General features: G+C 34.2%; 3 protein-coding genes across 6 annotated transcripts; 2 read left to right on the top strand and 1 right to left on the bottom strand.

Annotated features, from left to right (window-relative positions):
* Positions 1-386: 386 nt before the first annotated feature.
* Positions 387-4,505, top strand: LOC110625957 (signal peptidase complex catalytic subunit SEC11A). Its single transcript, XM_021771671.2, has 8 exons — positions 387-607; positions 1,334-1,446; positions 2,733-2,804; positions 3,255-3,290; positions 3,614-3,659; positions 3,852-3,939; positions 4,069-4,126; positions 4,252-4,505. The coding sequence occupies exons 1-8, from the start codon at positions 529-531 to the stop codon at positions 4,300-4,302; spliced, it is 543 nt and encodes a 180-aa protein (XP_021627363.1). The 5' UTR covers positions 387-528; the 3' UTR covers positions 4,303-4,505.
* A 148-nt stretch (positions 4,506-4,653) lies between these two features.
* On the top strand, positions 4,654-8,759 carry LOC110626101 (pentatricopeptide repeat-containing protein At1g52620). Of its 3 annotated transcripts, none has more exons than XR_002489661.2 (2): positions 4,654-8,415; positions 8,498-8,759. XR_002489661.2 is itself a non-coding variant. In XM_021771843.2 (2 exons), exons 1-2 carry the CDS (start codon positions 5,712-5,714, stop codon positions 8,209-8,211), a joined length of 2,463 nt encoding a protein of 820 aa, XP_021627535.1. In that variant the 5' UTR covers positions 4,654-5,711; the 3' UTR covers positions 8,212-8,759. The 3 variants fall into 3 exon arrangements, 2 of the variants coding, with proteins under 2 accessions (XP_021627535.1, XP_021627534.1); XM_021771843.2 differs by having other exon boundaries at positions 4,654-8,135; positions 8,173-8,759; XM_021771842.2 differs by having other exon boundaries at positions 4,654-8,141; positions 8,179-8,759.
* A 530-nt stretch (positions 8,760-9,289) lies between these two features.
* On the bottom strand, positions 9,290-13,315 carry LOC110625461 (O-fucosyltransferase 13). 2 transcript variants are annotated; one of them, XM_021771059.2, is made up of 6 exons: positions 13,008-13,315; positions 12,825-12,904; positions 11,842-11,912; positions 11,662-11,750; positions 10,330-10,551; positions 9,290-10,187 (listed from the first exon to the last, which is right to left on the bottom strand). In XM_021771059.2, the coding sequence occupies exons 1-6, from the start codon at positions 13,133-13,135 to the stop codon at positions 9,455-9,457; spliced, it is 1,323 nt and encodes a 440-aa protein (XP_021626751.1). In that variant the 5' UTR covers positions 13,136-13,315; the 3' UTR covers positions 9,290-9,454. The 2 variants fall into 2 exon arrangements, with proteins under 2 accessions (XP_021626751.1, XP_043817700.1); XM_043961765.1 differs by having other exon boundaries at positions 11,842-11,947; positions 13,008-13,069.

Below are 13,315 nucleotides of genomic sequence, written 5' to 3'. Positions count from 1 at the left end.
ATTTGAATTAACATTTTAATTTATTTAATAAATAAATTTATAAAAAATATGATAATTAAATATACATTAAGTACATTATGATAATTTATTAAAAAAATAAAAATTAATTATTCGTATTATTAGTGGTACTCCCAATTTTATTAGTTATATTTTAAATTCTTATAAATTAATAAAATTATTAAAAATAATTTATCATTTTATTAAAATTTAAATTGTAATAAAAAAATTATAACAATAAGCAATAAACAAGATTATTTACAATTTTTTTATAACTCGTTAATTATAAATTAATTTGTACTTAATTTATAATAATTTTTATAATTTTAATTAAATATTTAATGGATTAATTTTAAATATATATTTAATTAATAAAAAAACATGGAGGACACCCTAGAAGACGAGTCACGAGTCCGACGAACCAGCAGCAGTGCCAAACCAAAAACGAAACACAGAAATTAGGAGGAGGGCTTTAGAGCCTTCTGAATCCGCAGAGGAAAGCAAAGAGTAAAAATTACAACTGAAGGAAAAATGGGGTGGATCGGAGATACTGTCGATTCCATCAAATCCATCCAGATCCGCCAGCTCCTCACTCAGGCCGTCAGTCTAGGTCAGTCTCTACTTTTATTGATGCTTTTTTCTATGCGTAAAAATTTCTGTAGGCTCATGGAATTCTTCTCTGGTATTGAGTGATGGAGGTGCGAAGATTCTGAGAGAAATTTGTAATTGTTAAAGTTCAATAGGGTGCTGATTGAATGTGGCTACAATAATGGAATTTTAATTTGTCATCATTTTGTTTTTTGGTTAAATGGGCATAACGAGTTAAAGTTTGAGGCTTTATTTACTCTTGTTTTTCCTTTGATTGATGTGATGTATTCTGGGTTGAGAGGAAAATTGCATTTAGTTGAGGCTAAAGTGCTGCGTAATCCTAAAACTGATTGCAATTTGTAGGTTCTATGTTGAATTGGGTTTTCTGTTTTATTGGATATAAACACAGGCATAATTGATAGACGCAATGTTCCTTTGAAATTATGTTTTTTGGGTTGGGTTATGCAAGTTCTGTAGATCTTTTTAGGAAATCAAGTACTCCTATATTTTGTGTTTGGATCAGGTTTAGCATGTAGTATATGGTTTAAGTTGCCTTTCCTCCCTTTGATGGTTTAGATAATTTGCTATTTAAAATTCAAAATGCTTTCTGATCAGATAATGGTTCAGAAACTTGGATTTATGAAAGAAAGCTGCAATTCTATAAAGAACAGTATTAAACATTACAGTTTCTAGTTGTGTCCCATCTGCTTGAGTGTATGTTATATTCAATACCTGCTTTTGATTTCAGGAATGATTGTTACATCTGCTCTAATAATATGGAAGGGGTTGATGTGCATCACTGGTAGTGAGTCTCCTGTAGTGGTTGTTCTATCTGGAAGTATGGAACCTGGCTTTAAGAGGGTAAGTCAAAATAAATTATTTTATTAATATCCAATTGTCCATAGATCTGCTTCATGATAATAAAGGGAATGTGTTGTGTATTTAGTAGAAGATGGAGGATAAGGAATATACTTGGTAATTTCCATATTTGCGGGGTGAATATTGATCTCATTTTCTTCTCAGCCATATGTTCTATATTGAATGCTTCGGAAATTCTTTGCAGTACTGTATTAATATCTGTGAGATGTCATTTTGTTGATAACTGAGCTAACTTTGTGATGGCTTGTTCTTTTAGAGCAAAGTTTAATCATCATGCATATTCACTTTATGCTTTTTGTCTTAGCTCTTCTTTGATTTTTAGCATCTTTTAGTACTTTTTAGGTTTGGTAGTTAGACCATTTTTGTATCTTATGTTTTGGATATTGTTAAAGAGACATATTTTTTGATAGGATATCCAATCACACAAAAAGAGGAAGAAACAAATGGAAATGAAATGCTTCATCTTTGATTTAGCCATTTCAGAAAAATTTACTCCTTTTTCTAAATCACATTACATTTCTTTGAACCTGAACACAGTTCAGGCCAGGTATTCTATGTGCTAGGTGCTGCAATCAAGAAATCTCTCATGTTTGATTTCCATTTCCTTATTTGATGCCATGTTACAATTTCTAACAATTATTTCTCTCTTGTCTCTTCCATACTTTAGGTTGATTATAATCACTGGAAAAAAGCAGCATTATACATGTAGTTTAGTTTAGATGCAACAAAAATCCAATAGATCTAATTGGCATGCTGCTGGTTAATGTAAATACTCCACTGAATTTTTACTGAGAACTAATATGCATCTATACTTGTTGGTTAGCAATTGGTTTCTAATAATTTTGATTGAAAAACAAAATTCTCAAAGTAAAGGAAAGGAGATCACAACATTCAGAATAAAGAAAATTGCAGAGATCAGCTAAGGAAGTAATGCCTTCCAATCAAGTTAGCTGATGCTTGAAACCAAGGCATATGTTGAAAAAACCACCTTATATTCAATAGACATAGAAAAATTAAAATCTGATTTTTAAAGATGCCGGCATAGTTGGAAAATGAGTTCCTAGTTGGTTAGGAAATCATTCAAATGTTGCATGAAACTGCAGTGGTAACACTCCACAGAAGTGTGTTATTGTAAGTTTTGTTGTTGGTATTAACTTCTTGTGCTTTGATGGTGACGATACTATCATATAGTTCTACCTTCATATTCTGATTCCTTTAGTTGTACTATTTAATCTTGCTGCTTGAGTAACAATTCACTTCTTTTGCAGGGGGATATTTTGTTTTTGCACATGAGTAAAGATCCAATTCGTGCAGGAGAGATTGTTGTTTTTAATGTAGATGTAAGGGCCCCTTCATTATTATGTGTTGTTTTGCTATCCTTAATTATAGTTCAGATAATTTTTGTTTGTTGGTTTGCTAGTGCCTGTAATTCACTTTCTTTTTTCTTTTGATGTCTTAAAACCCAGTTATGTCTTTCATTTTTACCATTCATACAGATTATCATAAAATATATCTCACCAGTTTTATAGAAAGGTAAATGGATGAAAAAGTGCAACTGGTTATTGGGCATTTACTGTAAAGTCTCCACTACAGGCTGTTTTTCTTGTTAGATTTTCAGTTGCTTATAGCTTAGTTGTATTTTTCATGCATGTTGTTTGTTATTTAATGTTGATGTGCTTCTATTTTTGCTTTCATGCTTGTCTTTCCTTTTTTTTTTCCCTTCATCATATTTGCTTAATGTTTTTATTCTACTTTCACCCTCACGATATGCATTGTTATTGATTGGTCAGGGCCGTGAAATTCCAATTGTCCATCGTGTAATCAAGGTAAAGATTTGGTTCCCTGTACTACCTGATCATTTTCATTCCTTACTGTGGCAAAAATTCATTTTGGATAAGACGTCTGAATCTTAACAAGAAAACTATAAGAGACATTTTGGATTACAATAACTGTGTATGTCAGGACTTGGAGTGGCTGGGAGAGGGTGAGAAAAGTAGGAAATGGAGATGGAAATGTTCTCCATTTACCTATCTATGAATCAGATTTTTATCTGTTTGATAATGAAACCATTTTCATCCTCAAAAATGGTAGAGGAAATTTAAAATTTCACCTTTTTGTCTGGTGAGTCTTAACATTAATTGTTGTGCAGGTACATGAAAGGCAAGAAACGGGGGAAGTTGAGGTCCTCACAAAAGGTGCTGGCATTTTGATCTAAGGATTACTTTGTTATATTGACATAGTTGCTTCTTGCAAAGTTACAATGCGTACCTGTGCTTTCAAATTTTCTGCTGTTTTAAAGATTCTACTGATGTCTTAAAAATTGTCCCTTCTTTTTTTTATTTCTTGTTTAACTATGCTAATGTTCTTCCATAATCTTGTCCTTTCAGGAGATAATAACTATGGGGATGACAGACTTTTGTATGCTCAAGGTCAGCTGTGGCTGCAGCGGCACCATATCATGGGGAGAGCTGTTGGGTAAAAGCTTAGTACTTCTTTTGTTCTCTGTTTACAGTAGGAGGTGTAGTTGGAACATTCTTTGAACGTTCCTCATTTTGCGTGATAACATGGGTACACTTGATGTCGCTTACATTTTATCATTTCCAGGTTCTTGCCTTATGTTGGTTGGGTGACAATTATCATGACCGAAAAGCCTATTATCAAGGTTTGTTTTGCTTTGTGAATCACTAGATACAACTGAAAGAGTAATATTTGAATTTTATCTGGGAATTTACATTTCATTTCATTCTCATGGTTTCTGGTAAACTACAACCTTTGTTCTATGTGCAGTACATTCTTATTGGCGCATTGGGATTGCTTGTCATAACTTCAAAGGACTGAAAGATTTAGCAATATGAAGAAGGCCAGGGAAAAAAACGATTCAAAGAGTAGAAAGTGGCTGTTACCATTTTTTCCCTCTTGGGAGAGATTTTACAACCCCTTTTTGAAAGCTGAACAAAAGAAAAGATAATTTTATCAGATAAATTACTATGTGACAGATTTTTATGCATGACTAGTTACAGAACCTTGATTTTTTTTTTTCATGTACTTGTGCAGTTTATTTCCAACCTAACTTCTTCCACATTTTCTGCTTATGCCTAAAGACGCACCTGGGTTTACCATGAAGAGGAGAATTGAAACTTTTCAAAAAAAAGAACTAAGAGCTCCTATGAGCATTAGTTTTACCTCCATGGGTGAAATAAATTTTTTAAAGTTCATATATAATCAATAGCTAAATTAATAGATCGAGTTTTCAAGAAAAATGACTGCCAGAATGATCATCTTTCAGTGGTCGGAGGATGTATGCTAAACGTTTCTGAACTTTTGGAGTTTGCTACTTATCTATCTGAAAGTATTGGTATAAAGTTTCATTTTTGCACAATTTGGCATTAAATTATAAGATTTTTCAGTTTTTAATAATTCTTTATATCTTATATTAGTATATGAACATTATATTATAATTTTTTTTCATAATTTTTTGTTAAGTAATCTTTCACACATGAGAAAAGTCTTTGCACGTAAGAATTATATGCGCAAAAGTAATTCTTTTAATATATATTGCTCTAAAATTATGAATGAATTCTCCTCTCTGCTATGAATGAATCTCTTCTCTGTTAAATCTTTTTATGAATGAACTCTCCTCAATATTATCGAAAGTGATTTCTCTTTAAACTAGAAATCATATAGAAGCTGAAGCGCTCGACAAACCCATGTCCATGAAAAACATACTCCAACATAGAAGCACGAACCTTTAAACTAAAAAAATAAAAGAAAAAAAGTCATCTATTAAGCCCGCGAGAGAAACCAAACGATAAAATTAAAACAAAAGCCTCTCCTCTGCCCGAATGTTGGGGAAGGACAGCGGGAGAATCAACTAAATCACTAAAATAAAAAATCAAATAACCTATCAAAACAAACATAAGAATAAAACTCTACAACTTTCTCTCTTATTTAATTTATTTAAGTGAGATATAATTGAAAAGTTAATAAAAATTATATTTATTAGTCTCTGTGAAAAATCAAAAATCAACAATTATCTCCCTTCGACCCAAAAATATAAATAAATAAACAAGAAGAAGAAGATGACGATGGGCGCCGGTTTAAGCAAAACTACATTCTAAATTAGCTACCATATTGCTGTTGAAGGGAAGCCATTTGCAGTGTGGCAAGGACAAAGGCAACTATTTCAAATCCCCAAATGCATAAAACCCTGAAAAAGCCTTCATTTTTACCACCCTCCTCACTTTCTCATGTCTAGAACTCTTCTCTCTCGCATCAAACCCCTTCACCACCCAAAACCTAATGCTTCTTCTCGCATTCCCTTCACACCCCCTGTTAAACATCTCGTCAGAGACACCATCCATATCATTAAAACCGACCCATCATGGCAAGAATCTCTGGAAACCCATTTTGCTGGGGCAGAAGCGCGAGTTTCAGAGATTGCAAGCTTTGTGTTTGATCAAATTCGCGACCCAGAATTGGGTATAAAATTCTTTCAATGGACATCAAAACAATCAGATGGAAGCAATTCCTTAGATGGATTTGCTTGTTCTTCACTTTTGAAGCTCTTAGCGAGATGCAGAGTGTTTGAAAAGATTGAAAATTTGTTGAAAATAATGAAAGCCAAGGATTTGGTGCCTACATGTGAAGCTCTGAGTAGTGTTATTTATATGTATGCAGATTGTGGCTTGGTTGATAAGGCTCTTACTTTGTACCATACTGCTGTTAATGTCCATAATTGTGTGCCCGATAGTTTTGCTTGCAATGCATTGCTTAATGTGCTGATAAAAGATAGAAACGTTGAAGTTGCACGCAAAGTATATGACGAAGTGGTCCATAGAGATGGAGATGCTGATAATTATACAATTTGTATAATGGTAAATGGCTTGTGTAAACAGGGGGAGGTTGAGGAGGGTAGGAAGTTGATTGAGGAGAGGTGGGGAAACGGATGTGTGCCGAATATTGTGTTCTATAATACGCTAATCGATGGATATTGCAAGAAAGGAGATATTGACAGGGCTAATGTGCTTCTCAAGGAGTTGAAGATGAAGGGGTTTTTACCTACAGTGAGGACTTATGGTGCTCTAATTAATGGGTTTTGTAAAAAAGGCAAGTTTGAGGCAGTTGAGAGGCTTTTGCTGGAAATGAAGGAGAGGAGTTTGACAGTTAGTGTTCAAATTTATAATAGCATCATTGATGCTCGATTTAAGCATGGTTGCAAAATTGAAGCAGCGGAGACTGTAAAATGGATTATTGAAAGTGGTTGCGAGCCAGATATGGCAACATATAATATTTTGATAAGCAGTTCATGCAGCTATGGAGAAGCTCATGAAGCTGAACAACTTCTTGAAGAGGCAAAAAAGAGGAGATTGTTGCCAAATAAATTTAGTTATACTCCTCTTATACATGTGTATTGTAAACAAGGGGAATGTGTTAGGGCCTCAGATTTTCTTATTGAGATGTCAGAAAGAGGGAATACACCCGATTTGATTACTTATGGAGCACTTGTCCATGGGCTTGTTGTCGCAGGGGAGGTTGATGTGGCATTGACAGTTCGAGACAAAATGTCGGAGAAGGGAGTATTACTTGATGCAAATATTTATAATGTCTTGATAAGTGGACTTTGCAAGAAAGGGAGGCTACCTGCTGCCAAGCTCCTGCTTGCTGAGATGCTTGACCAAAATGTAGCCCCTGACGCATTTGTTAATGCCACTTTAGTTGATGGATTTATAAGACATGGTAGGCTTGATGAGGCCAAAAAACTCTTTCAGCTCACAATTGAAAAAGGTATAGATCCTGGAGTTGTTGGTTATAATGCCATGATTAAGGGTTACTGCAAATCTGGAAAGATGTATGATGCACTGCAATGCTTTAAAAGAATGATAGATGGAGTTGATACTCCAGATGAATTCACGTATTCCACAATCATAGATGGGTATGTAAAGCAGAATGACTTGCAAGGAGCACTAAGGATTTTTGGGCTGATGGTGAAACGGACATGCAAACCAAATGTTGTAACATATACCTCTCTAATTAATGGATTTTGCCGCAGTAGAGACTTCAATATGGCTGAAACAACTTTTAAAGAGATGAGATCTTGTGGATTGGAGCCTAATGTCGTAACGTACACTATACTTATTGGTTGCTTTTGTAAGGAGGGTAAACTCTTAAAAGCTTTCTCCTTTTTTGATCTAATGTTGCTAAACAAGTGTGAACCTAATGATGTTACCTTCAACTATCTGATAAATGGCTTAACATATAGGGCTGAGATTGCAACTTCTGACAAAAGAAGGTACTCTCAACAGAATGGGAATTCTCTAGTCCGGGAATTTTTTGGAATGATGATATCAGATGGATGGGATCAGAGGGCTGCTGCCTATAATTCTATCCTCATCTGTCTATGCCTACATAAAATGGTGAAAACTGCTTTGAGGCTGCGTGATAAAATGACGAACAAGGGTTTCTCTCCTGATCCTGTTTCTTTTGCTGCATTGCTTCATGGTCTTTGCCTGGAAGGAAGATTGCATGAATGGAGGAATGTCATCCCATGTAATTTGAATGAACAAGAACTCCAAATTGGTGTCAAGTACTCGGGGAAATTAGATGAGTTTCTCTTCCAAGGGCTAACTTCTGAGGCATCACGTATTTTGCATACCTTAGTTGAACAGCTCAATCTCAAAGTAGTACATAATCTTAAAGTCTCAGCTCAATCTCAAAGAAGTACATAATCTTAAAGTCTCATCAAGATAGAGGAAATGAAAATTGGATCAGTCATGCTTTGAACTGAGTTCATGGAGCTAAATGTCCTTTTCTATTATTCAGAATGCTTGTTAGCTCCTTGATTATGGACTGCCAGAAATCCATTTACATCTTTACAATCAGTTGTACAAGTGGCCATTGGAGATGGCATCAGTGTTAATGTGGCATTCTTCTTGGAGTTTAATTCTTGTACAGGTGATGCATTGAATTTATGATTAGAGACTGCATTTGTCAATCTTCTGTGGGCAATTGAAATAACGTTAATGTATTTGTACAGTGTGGGAAACAAGTTCTGCACCTGGAAGCGAGATATTCAAAGGGATATTGCTTTTGGAGGTATGCTCAAAATACCATTTTGTCTAGGGAAAGAAGTAATCCTGATAACTAGTTCTGTATGGAGACGACCGATTTTGACATTTGATTTTCTATTTTGTATATTATCTAATTTGGGGAAAAGCCCGTGTGCTACCATATGTGGAAAAGGAAAATTGTTATAATACCAAAATATAAATACACTGCCAAAAATCACATTTTATCATGAACTAACTTGTTCACAAGAATTTCTTGGTTTGATATAATGTCATTTTGCATTATAGCTTGTTGAGTGCTAGATTTTTCTTGTTTAGATATAGTTCATCAAAATCAAAAGCAAAAATATGTAGAACTCGCATGCAAAATAAGTGGATAATATCATGTGTCACATGTTTATGTAGTTCATGACTAACTGGGTCTATGATAGAATTGGAATTGGAATTGGAACTTGAAAGTGCTACACCCTCAATACTCCAAATCCTGCTATTAAAATAAATGGTTTAAGTTCATAGAAGATGTAATATTAATGTTTATGTCATACATCCAATCAATCATGACATCAACATTGATTTTCTCCGAATATGGTGAGAAATTACAGCAAATGCATCTTTGGACATGAGAATAGTAGGATGGTGTTTTTGGGCTGCCTGCAAGGCTTTATGAAACAGATGGGTAGATTTTTGCTTTTATATAAGGATAACCAAATTTTTAATACTTGAAAATATTCTCCATAACGTAGTTTAACCAACATTATTGCTTAAAATAAGCAATCGATAATTTCGTGTTTTAATCAATTTCCAAGAACTTCAAAATGGTTACCAGCTAGCAGTCGATCAGACCTTCCAAATGGGATCGGCAACAAGCATAATATCAGATAAAAAACAATCTCATTAAACCAGGACAGGAGAAAATATTGATGAAGTTAAAATTTAAATTCACAAAAGCAGTCCGGCAAAGCAGACCCTCTTCCCATGACAAAGTCTTCTTTATGAGCTGTCCATAAGGCTTGCATCAACTCCTTCCCTTTCAAGCCCTGAAAAGTGAGCTCTGCGAAAGCTCTTCTACTTAAGAATAGGGTTTTATACAGCCCCTTATAAGCTCGCATGGCAGCTACCATCTTATCCATGTTACCAAAGTATGTAGCCATGTACGAATCGCTATTGATAGATACATAATAATCCAATGCAGCTTTTGTGTTCCCATGCATGCTTGTGAAATCCTCACCACTAAGAAGGGCAGACTTTTTATAAACATTGGTGTATACAGATGTTAACCCTTCAATTTCCATTAGGCCATCCCCAGCTGCAAGATATATACTTGTGTTTGTAGGAATAGAAAGTGCCTTAAGTATGATGGCAGTCTCATTAGGCGTTAAGGGACACTTTCCCCGTTTTCTCCAAATACGAGCCAACTCCCCAGTCCATGGTTTTCTGTCTCCCCTTGCAGCTTCAATGGCTTCCGTGGAGGCAATAGAAAGGCCTGAGTATTCACATTGACTGTACGCCACCATATCAGGTTCAAACCGAAGGTGAAGTGAGAGGAAGGGTTTCGGTATAGCTTCAAGCAGTTCTGAAGCTTTCTTTTCCAAGGATCTTGTAAGGCGTAATGCACTGTAACAAGCTTGACAAAGTGCAGCTTTTGCATATTTTGGATACCTAAAAACAAAAGGTATTATTTTTCAATCGTATCCATGATGCCAAAATTTAGTAACAGCCCATAAACTATTAACTCGGTAATTCTATATCAATAACTCTTTAGATGTGGAAACAAGCATGAAAGTTCAATATAATGTGCTACCTGTCCCTTCTTTGGCTCATTGCTGGTGTAATTGAAATGTAACGGTGTTCCAGTAGGGATGGAAGAACACTTTCAATGTAATCAAATTGGCCTTTGCGTTTGCTGCAGTCTACCTGAAAAGGTTCTTTTGATGCAATATCTAGGGGCAATTCTTTAACAACTTTAACAAAGCCATTTATATGTTGAATGAAGTAATCAACATCAAATACATCTGCAAAGCCACTGAGGTAAAACGAAAGAGTTATATAACTGAAATGATCTTTAAAACAGAATAAATGGACCACATCAATGGAAGTCAAAAAGGAGAAGATTATGTATTAGTGAGCCATTAGCCTTTCATCTCTATGATACTGCATTAAAGATATACATCTCAAAGTAATTTGGAAATGTTACCTTCAAAAGAAGTGTTTATTTGAGTTTATTATAATAAAACAAAGAATGTTGTTCCTTTATTTCAGGAAGTCATTGAGAAAAGAAGAAGAAGAAGAAGAAGAATCATACATTTGCAAGCATATTTTCTAATTCATTCCTTAAATCAACTGGAATATATCATGAATTAACTACATCTCTTCATTATGTGCTGAATACATAACCAAAATGTTCACATGAAGACATTCACAAAATTTGAATTTAGAGTAAACTACAATTTAGATCCTGCAGTTTAGCGAAACCTATACTTTAGTCTGGTATTTTTACAAGCCAGTTATTTAATCCTTGTAATTAAAAAGCCAACAAAGTAGTAACTTTATAGCAGGATTTATATTTTCCATTCACAAGTTAGTTCCTGAAATTTCATATATTCCAACAATTTTCTCCTTGTAGTTTAAATACAATTATATATATAGCAAGCCAGTCCTTAAAAATAATACAATAATGATAATTTAACTGCACATGGTAGAGACTAATTTGCTGGTTTTTTAAAATTACAAAAACTAAATAGCTAGTTTAAAAATACTAGGCACTAATGCTTTAATTTCACTAAACTATAGGGAGTAAATTGTAGTTTACAATTGAATTTATTTTAAAGTTTAAATATATAGATAACAAATTTTGATATCTAATTTTAATATGTAGAAAAGGAAAAGATATTTGACTCCTGGAAAAGAAACATCTCAAAACATTATCACAAGTTAAGCTAACTTGCATATTGGATCAATATACAAGGAGAAACCATAAACATTGCAGGATCCTCTCCCTAACATAGCTTAAATTTTGAGATTAAGCAAAATAAATTATCTTTTAGTGTTCTTTAAAGCACAACAGAAAAATCTTATTAACTGTACATTCAATCTAAATTATGAACTAAATTATGAACAAACCAATGGAGATTACCTTGATTCATTCCAATATGCAGCAGCTTCAAACTTTGGCAACACCAATGTTGCATTTAACAAACGGGCAATGCCAACACCATCACAGAACTGCAAACATCATAAACAATTTAAAAAAATACCAAAGCAACATGTATAAACCAATCATTTTCTCAACTCTATTTATCTACTGAACACTCACATCTCGTCTCATCTGATTGAGGCCACCATAGCAATCCACACGGATATACCCATTACTCTCTGCTGGTAGAGCTGCAGGATTTCAACAAAAAAACCAATGCAATTGTCTGCAATGAAAACCAATTAAATTGACTCAGAATTAAAAAGAAAACCAAACCCAATGCTAAGCCTTATCGCATATCAAACCCTATTCTTAGCCACGAATACAGTCTAAACCCTCCAAAAAGCTACCTTATATCATTGATGGTGCTTATCTACGTATTTGCTTTATCTTTTTGCATTGAAACATTTAAAGAAGTTAATACTTTCTAATCAAATTTGGCCAGAATTATTCAGTGAAAAGCGATATTAACATTAAACTCAAGTTCAAGAATTAAAATTTGGAACGAAGAATAAAACAAAAACTCAAAAATGGTAACTATTAATGAACCTAATTCCCTGATAACAAGAAAACTAAAAATAACAATAAAAACATCATATTGTTTTCAAACAAGATAAAAGTCACAACAGCAAAGTCTAAGACTAACACTTGATTAGAAATTATAAATCTGGTTAAGCAGTTGAATGAAAAATGTTAAAGTCTAAGAATAAATAGAAACTGGATAAAGTTGAAGCACTATCAATTTTACTATCACTACTAAATTTTATTCTTAATTGCATATTAGAGAAAATGCTGGACAAACTTGTGCTATATAATTCAACAATTTCCAACCATTCCAGATCTTAACTATTCAAATTGGCAATTGCACACAAGGATTGCATCTAACCCGAAATCTTTTCTCCTTCTAACGTAGCTAAAGTGAAGGGTATTATTATAGATATTAGATTAACCCAGTATCGAAAAGGGAGTAAACAAAGAAGCCAGAAACTTCAATCATTTACAATTCTTTAGCCCTAGCAACTAACTTTAAATTCGCATTTCAACTCGACTTCTATAGTGAATCGCAATTCACCAAAAAAGCATCAAACAAGAGCAGTATTTACCAGTAAGGTGTCCTTGAAGCCACCACCTGCAAGGCCTCCATTCCACAATCCTTCTAACACTCCATATATCCAATTTCCGTCTGCATTACCGAAATTATATATACAGGTGAATTATACATTACAAATTCTCTGGATGACATTAAGAGAAACACTATTAAGAAAGCTCTAAATGAATAATCATACTTGGATGAAGATGAAGAGGACACCAGGCTCGAAGAAAACGGCGTCGAAGGAGAGAGCAAAATGCCGGCAAGGAAGAGAGAGAGAGTGAAGATGGCGATGAACAATGGCTTGACGGAGACCGCAATCATATCATTTGACAAAGAAGATATCCGATTTAGGATTTGATCTGACTAGTAAAACGAAATTCGAGGGGGTTAGGGCTTGTAATAAGTGTCTGATCTGAGAAACTGCTAGATTATCGCGCGCAATCGATCGTGAAATCAGCGCCATTGGTTAGAATGTCGGTGATCACAGTGGATCGAGTCGGG

Source organism: Manihot esculenta, chromosome 11, assembly GCF_001659605.2.
Source record: "Manihot esculenta cultivar AM560-2 chromosome 11, M.esculenta_v8, whole genome shotgun sequence".
NCBI lineage: Eukaryota > Viridiplantae > Streptophyta > Magnoliopsida > Malpighiales > Euphorbiaceae > Manihot > Manihot esculenta.
The sequence above is the reverse complement of the archived record's forward strand: the minus strand, read 5'-3'. Positions and strand labels throughout refer to the sequence as shown.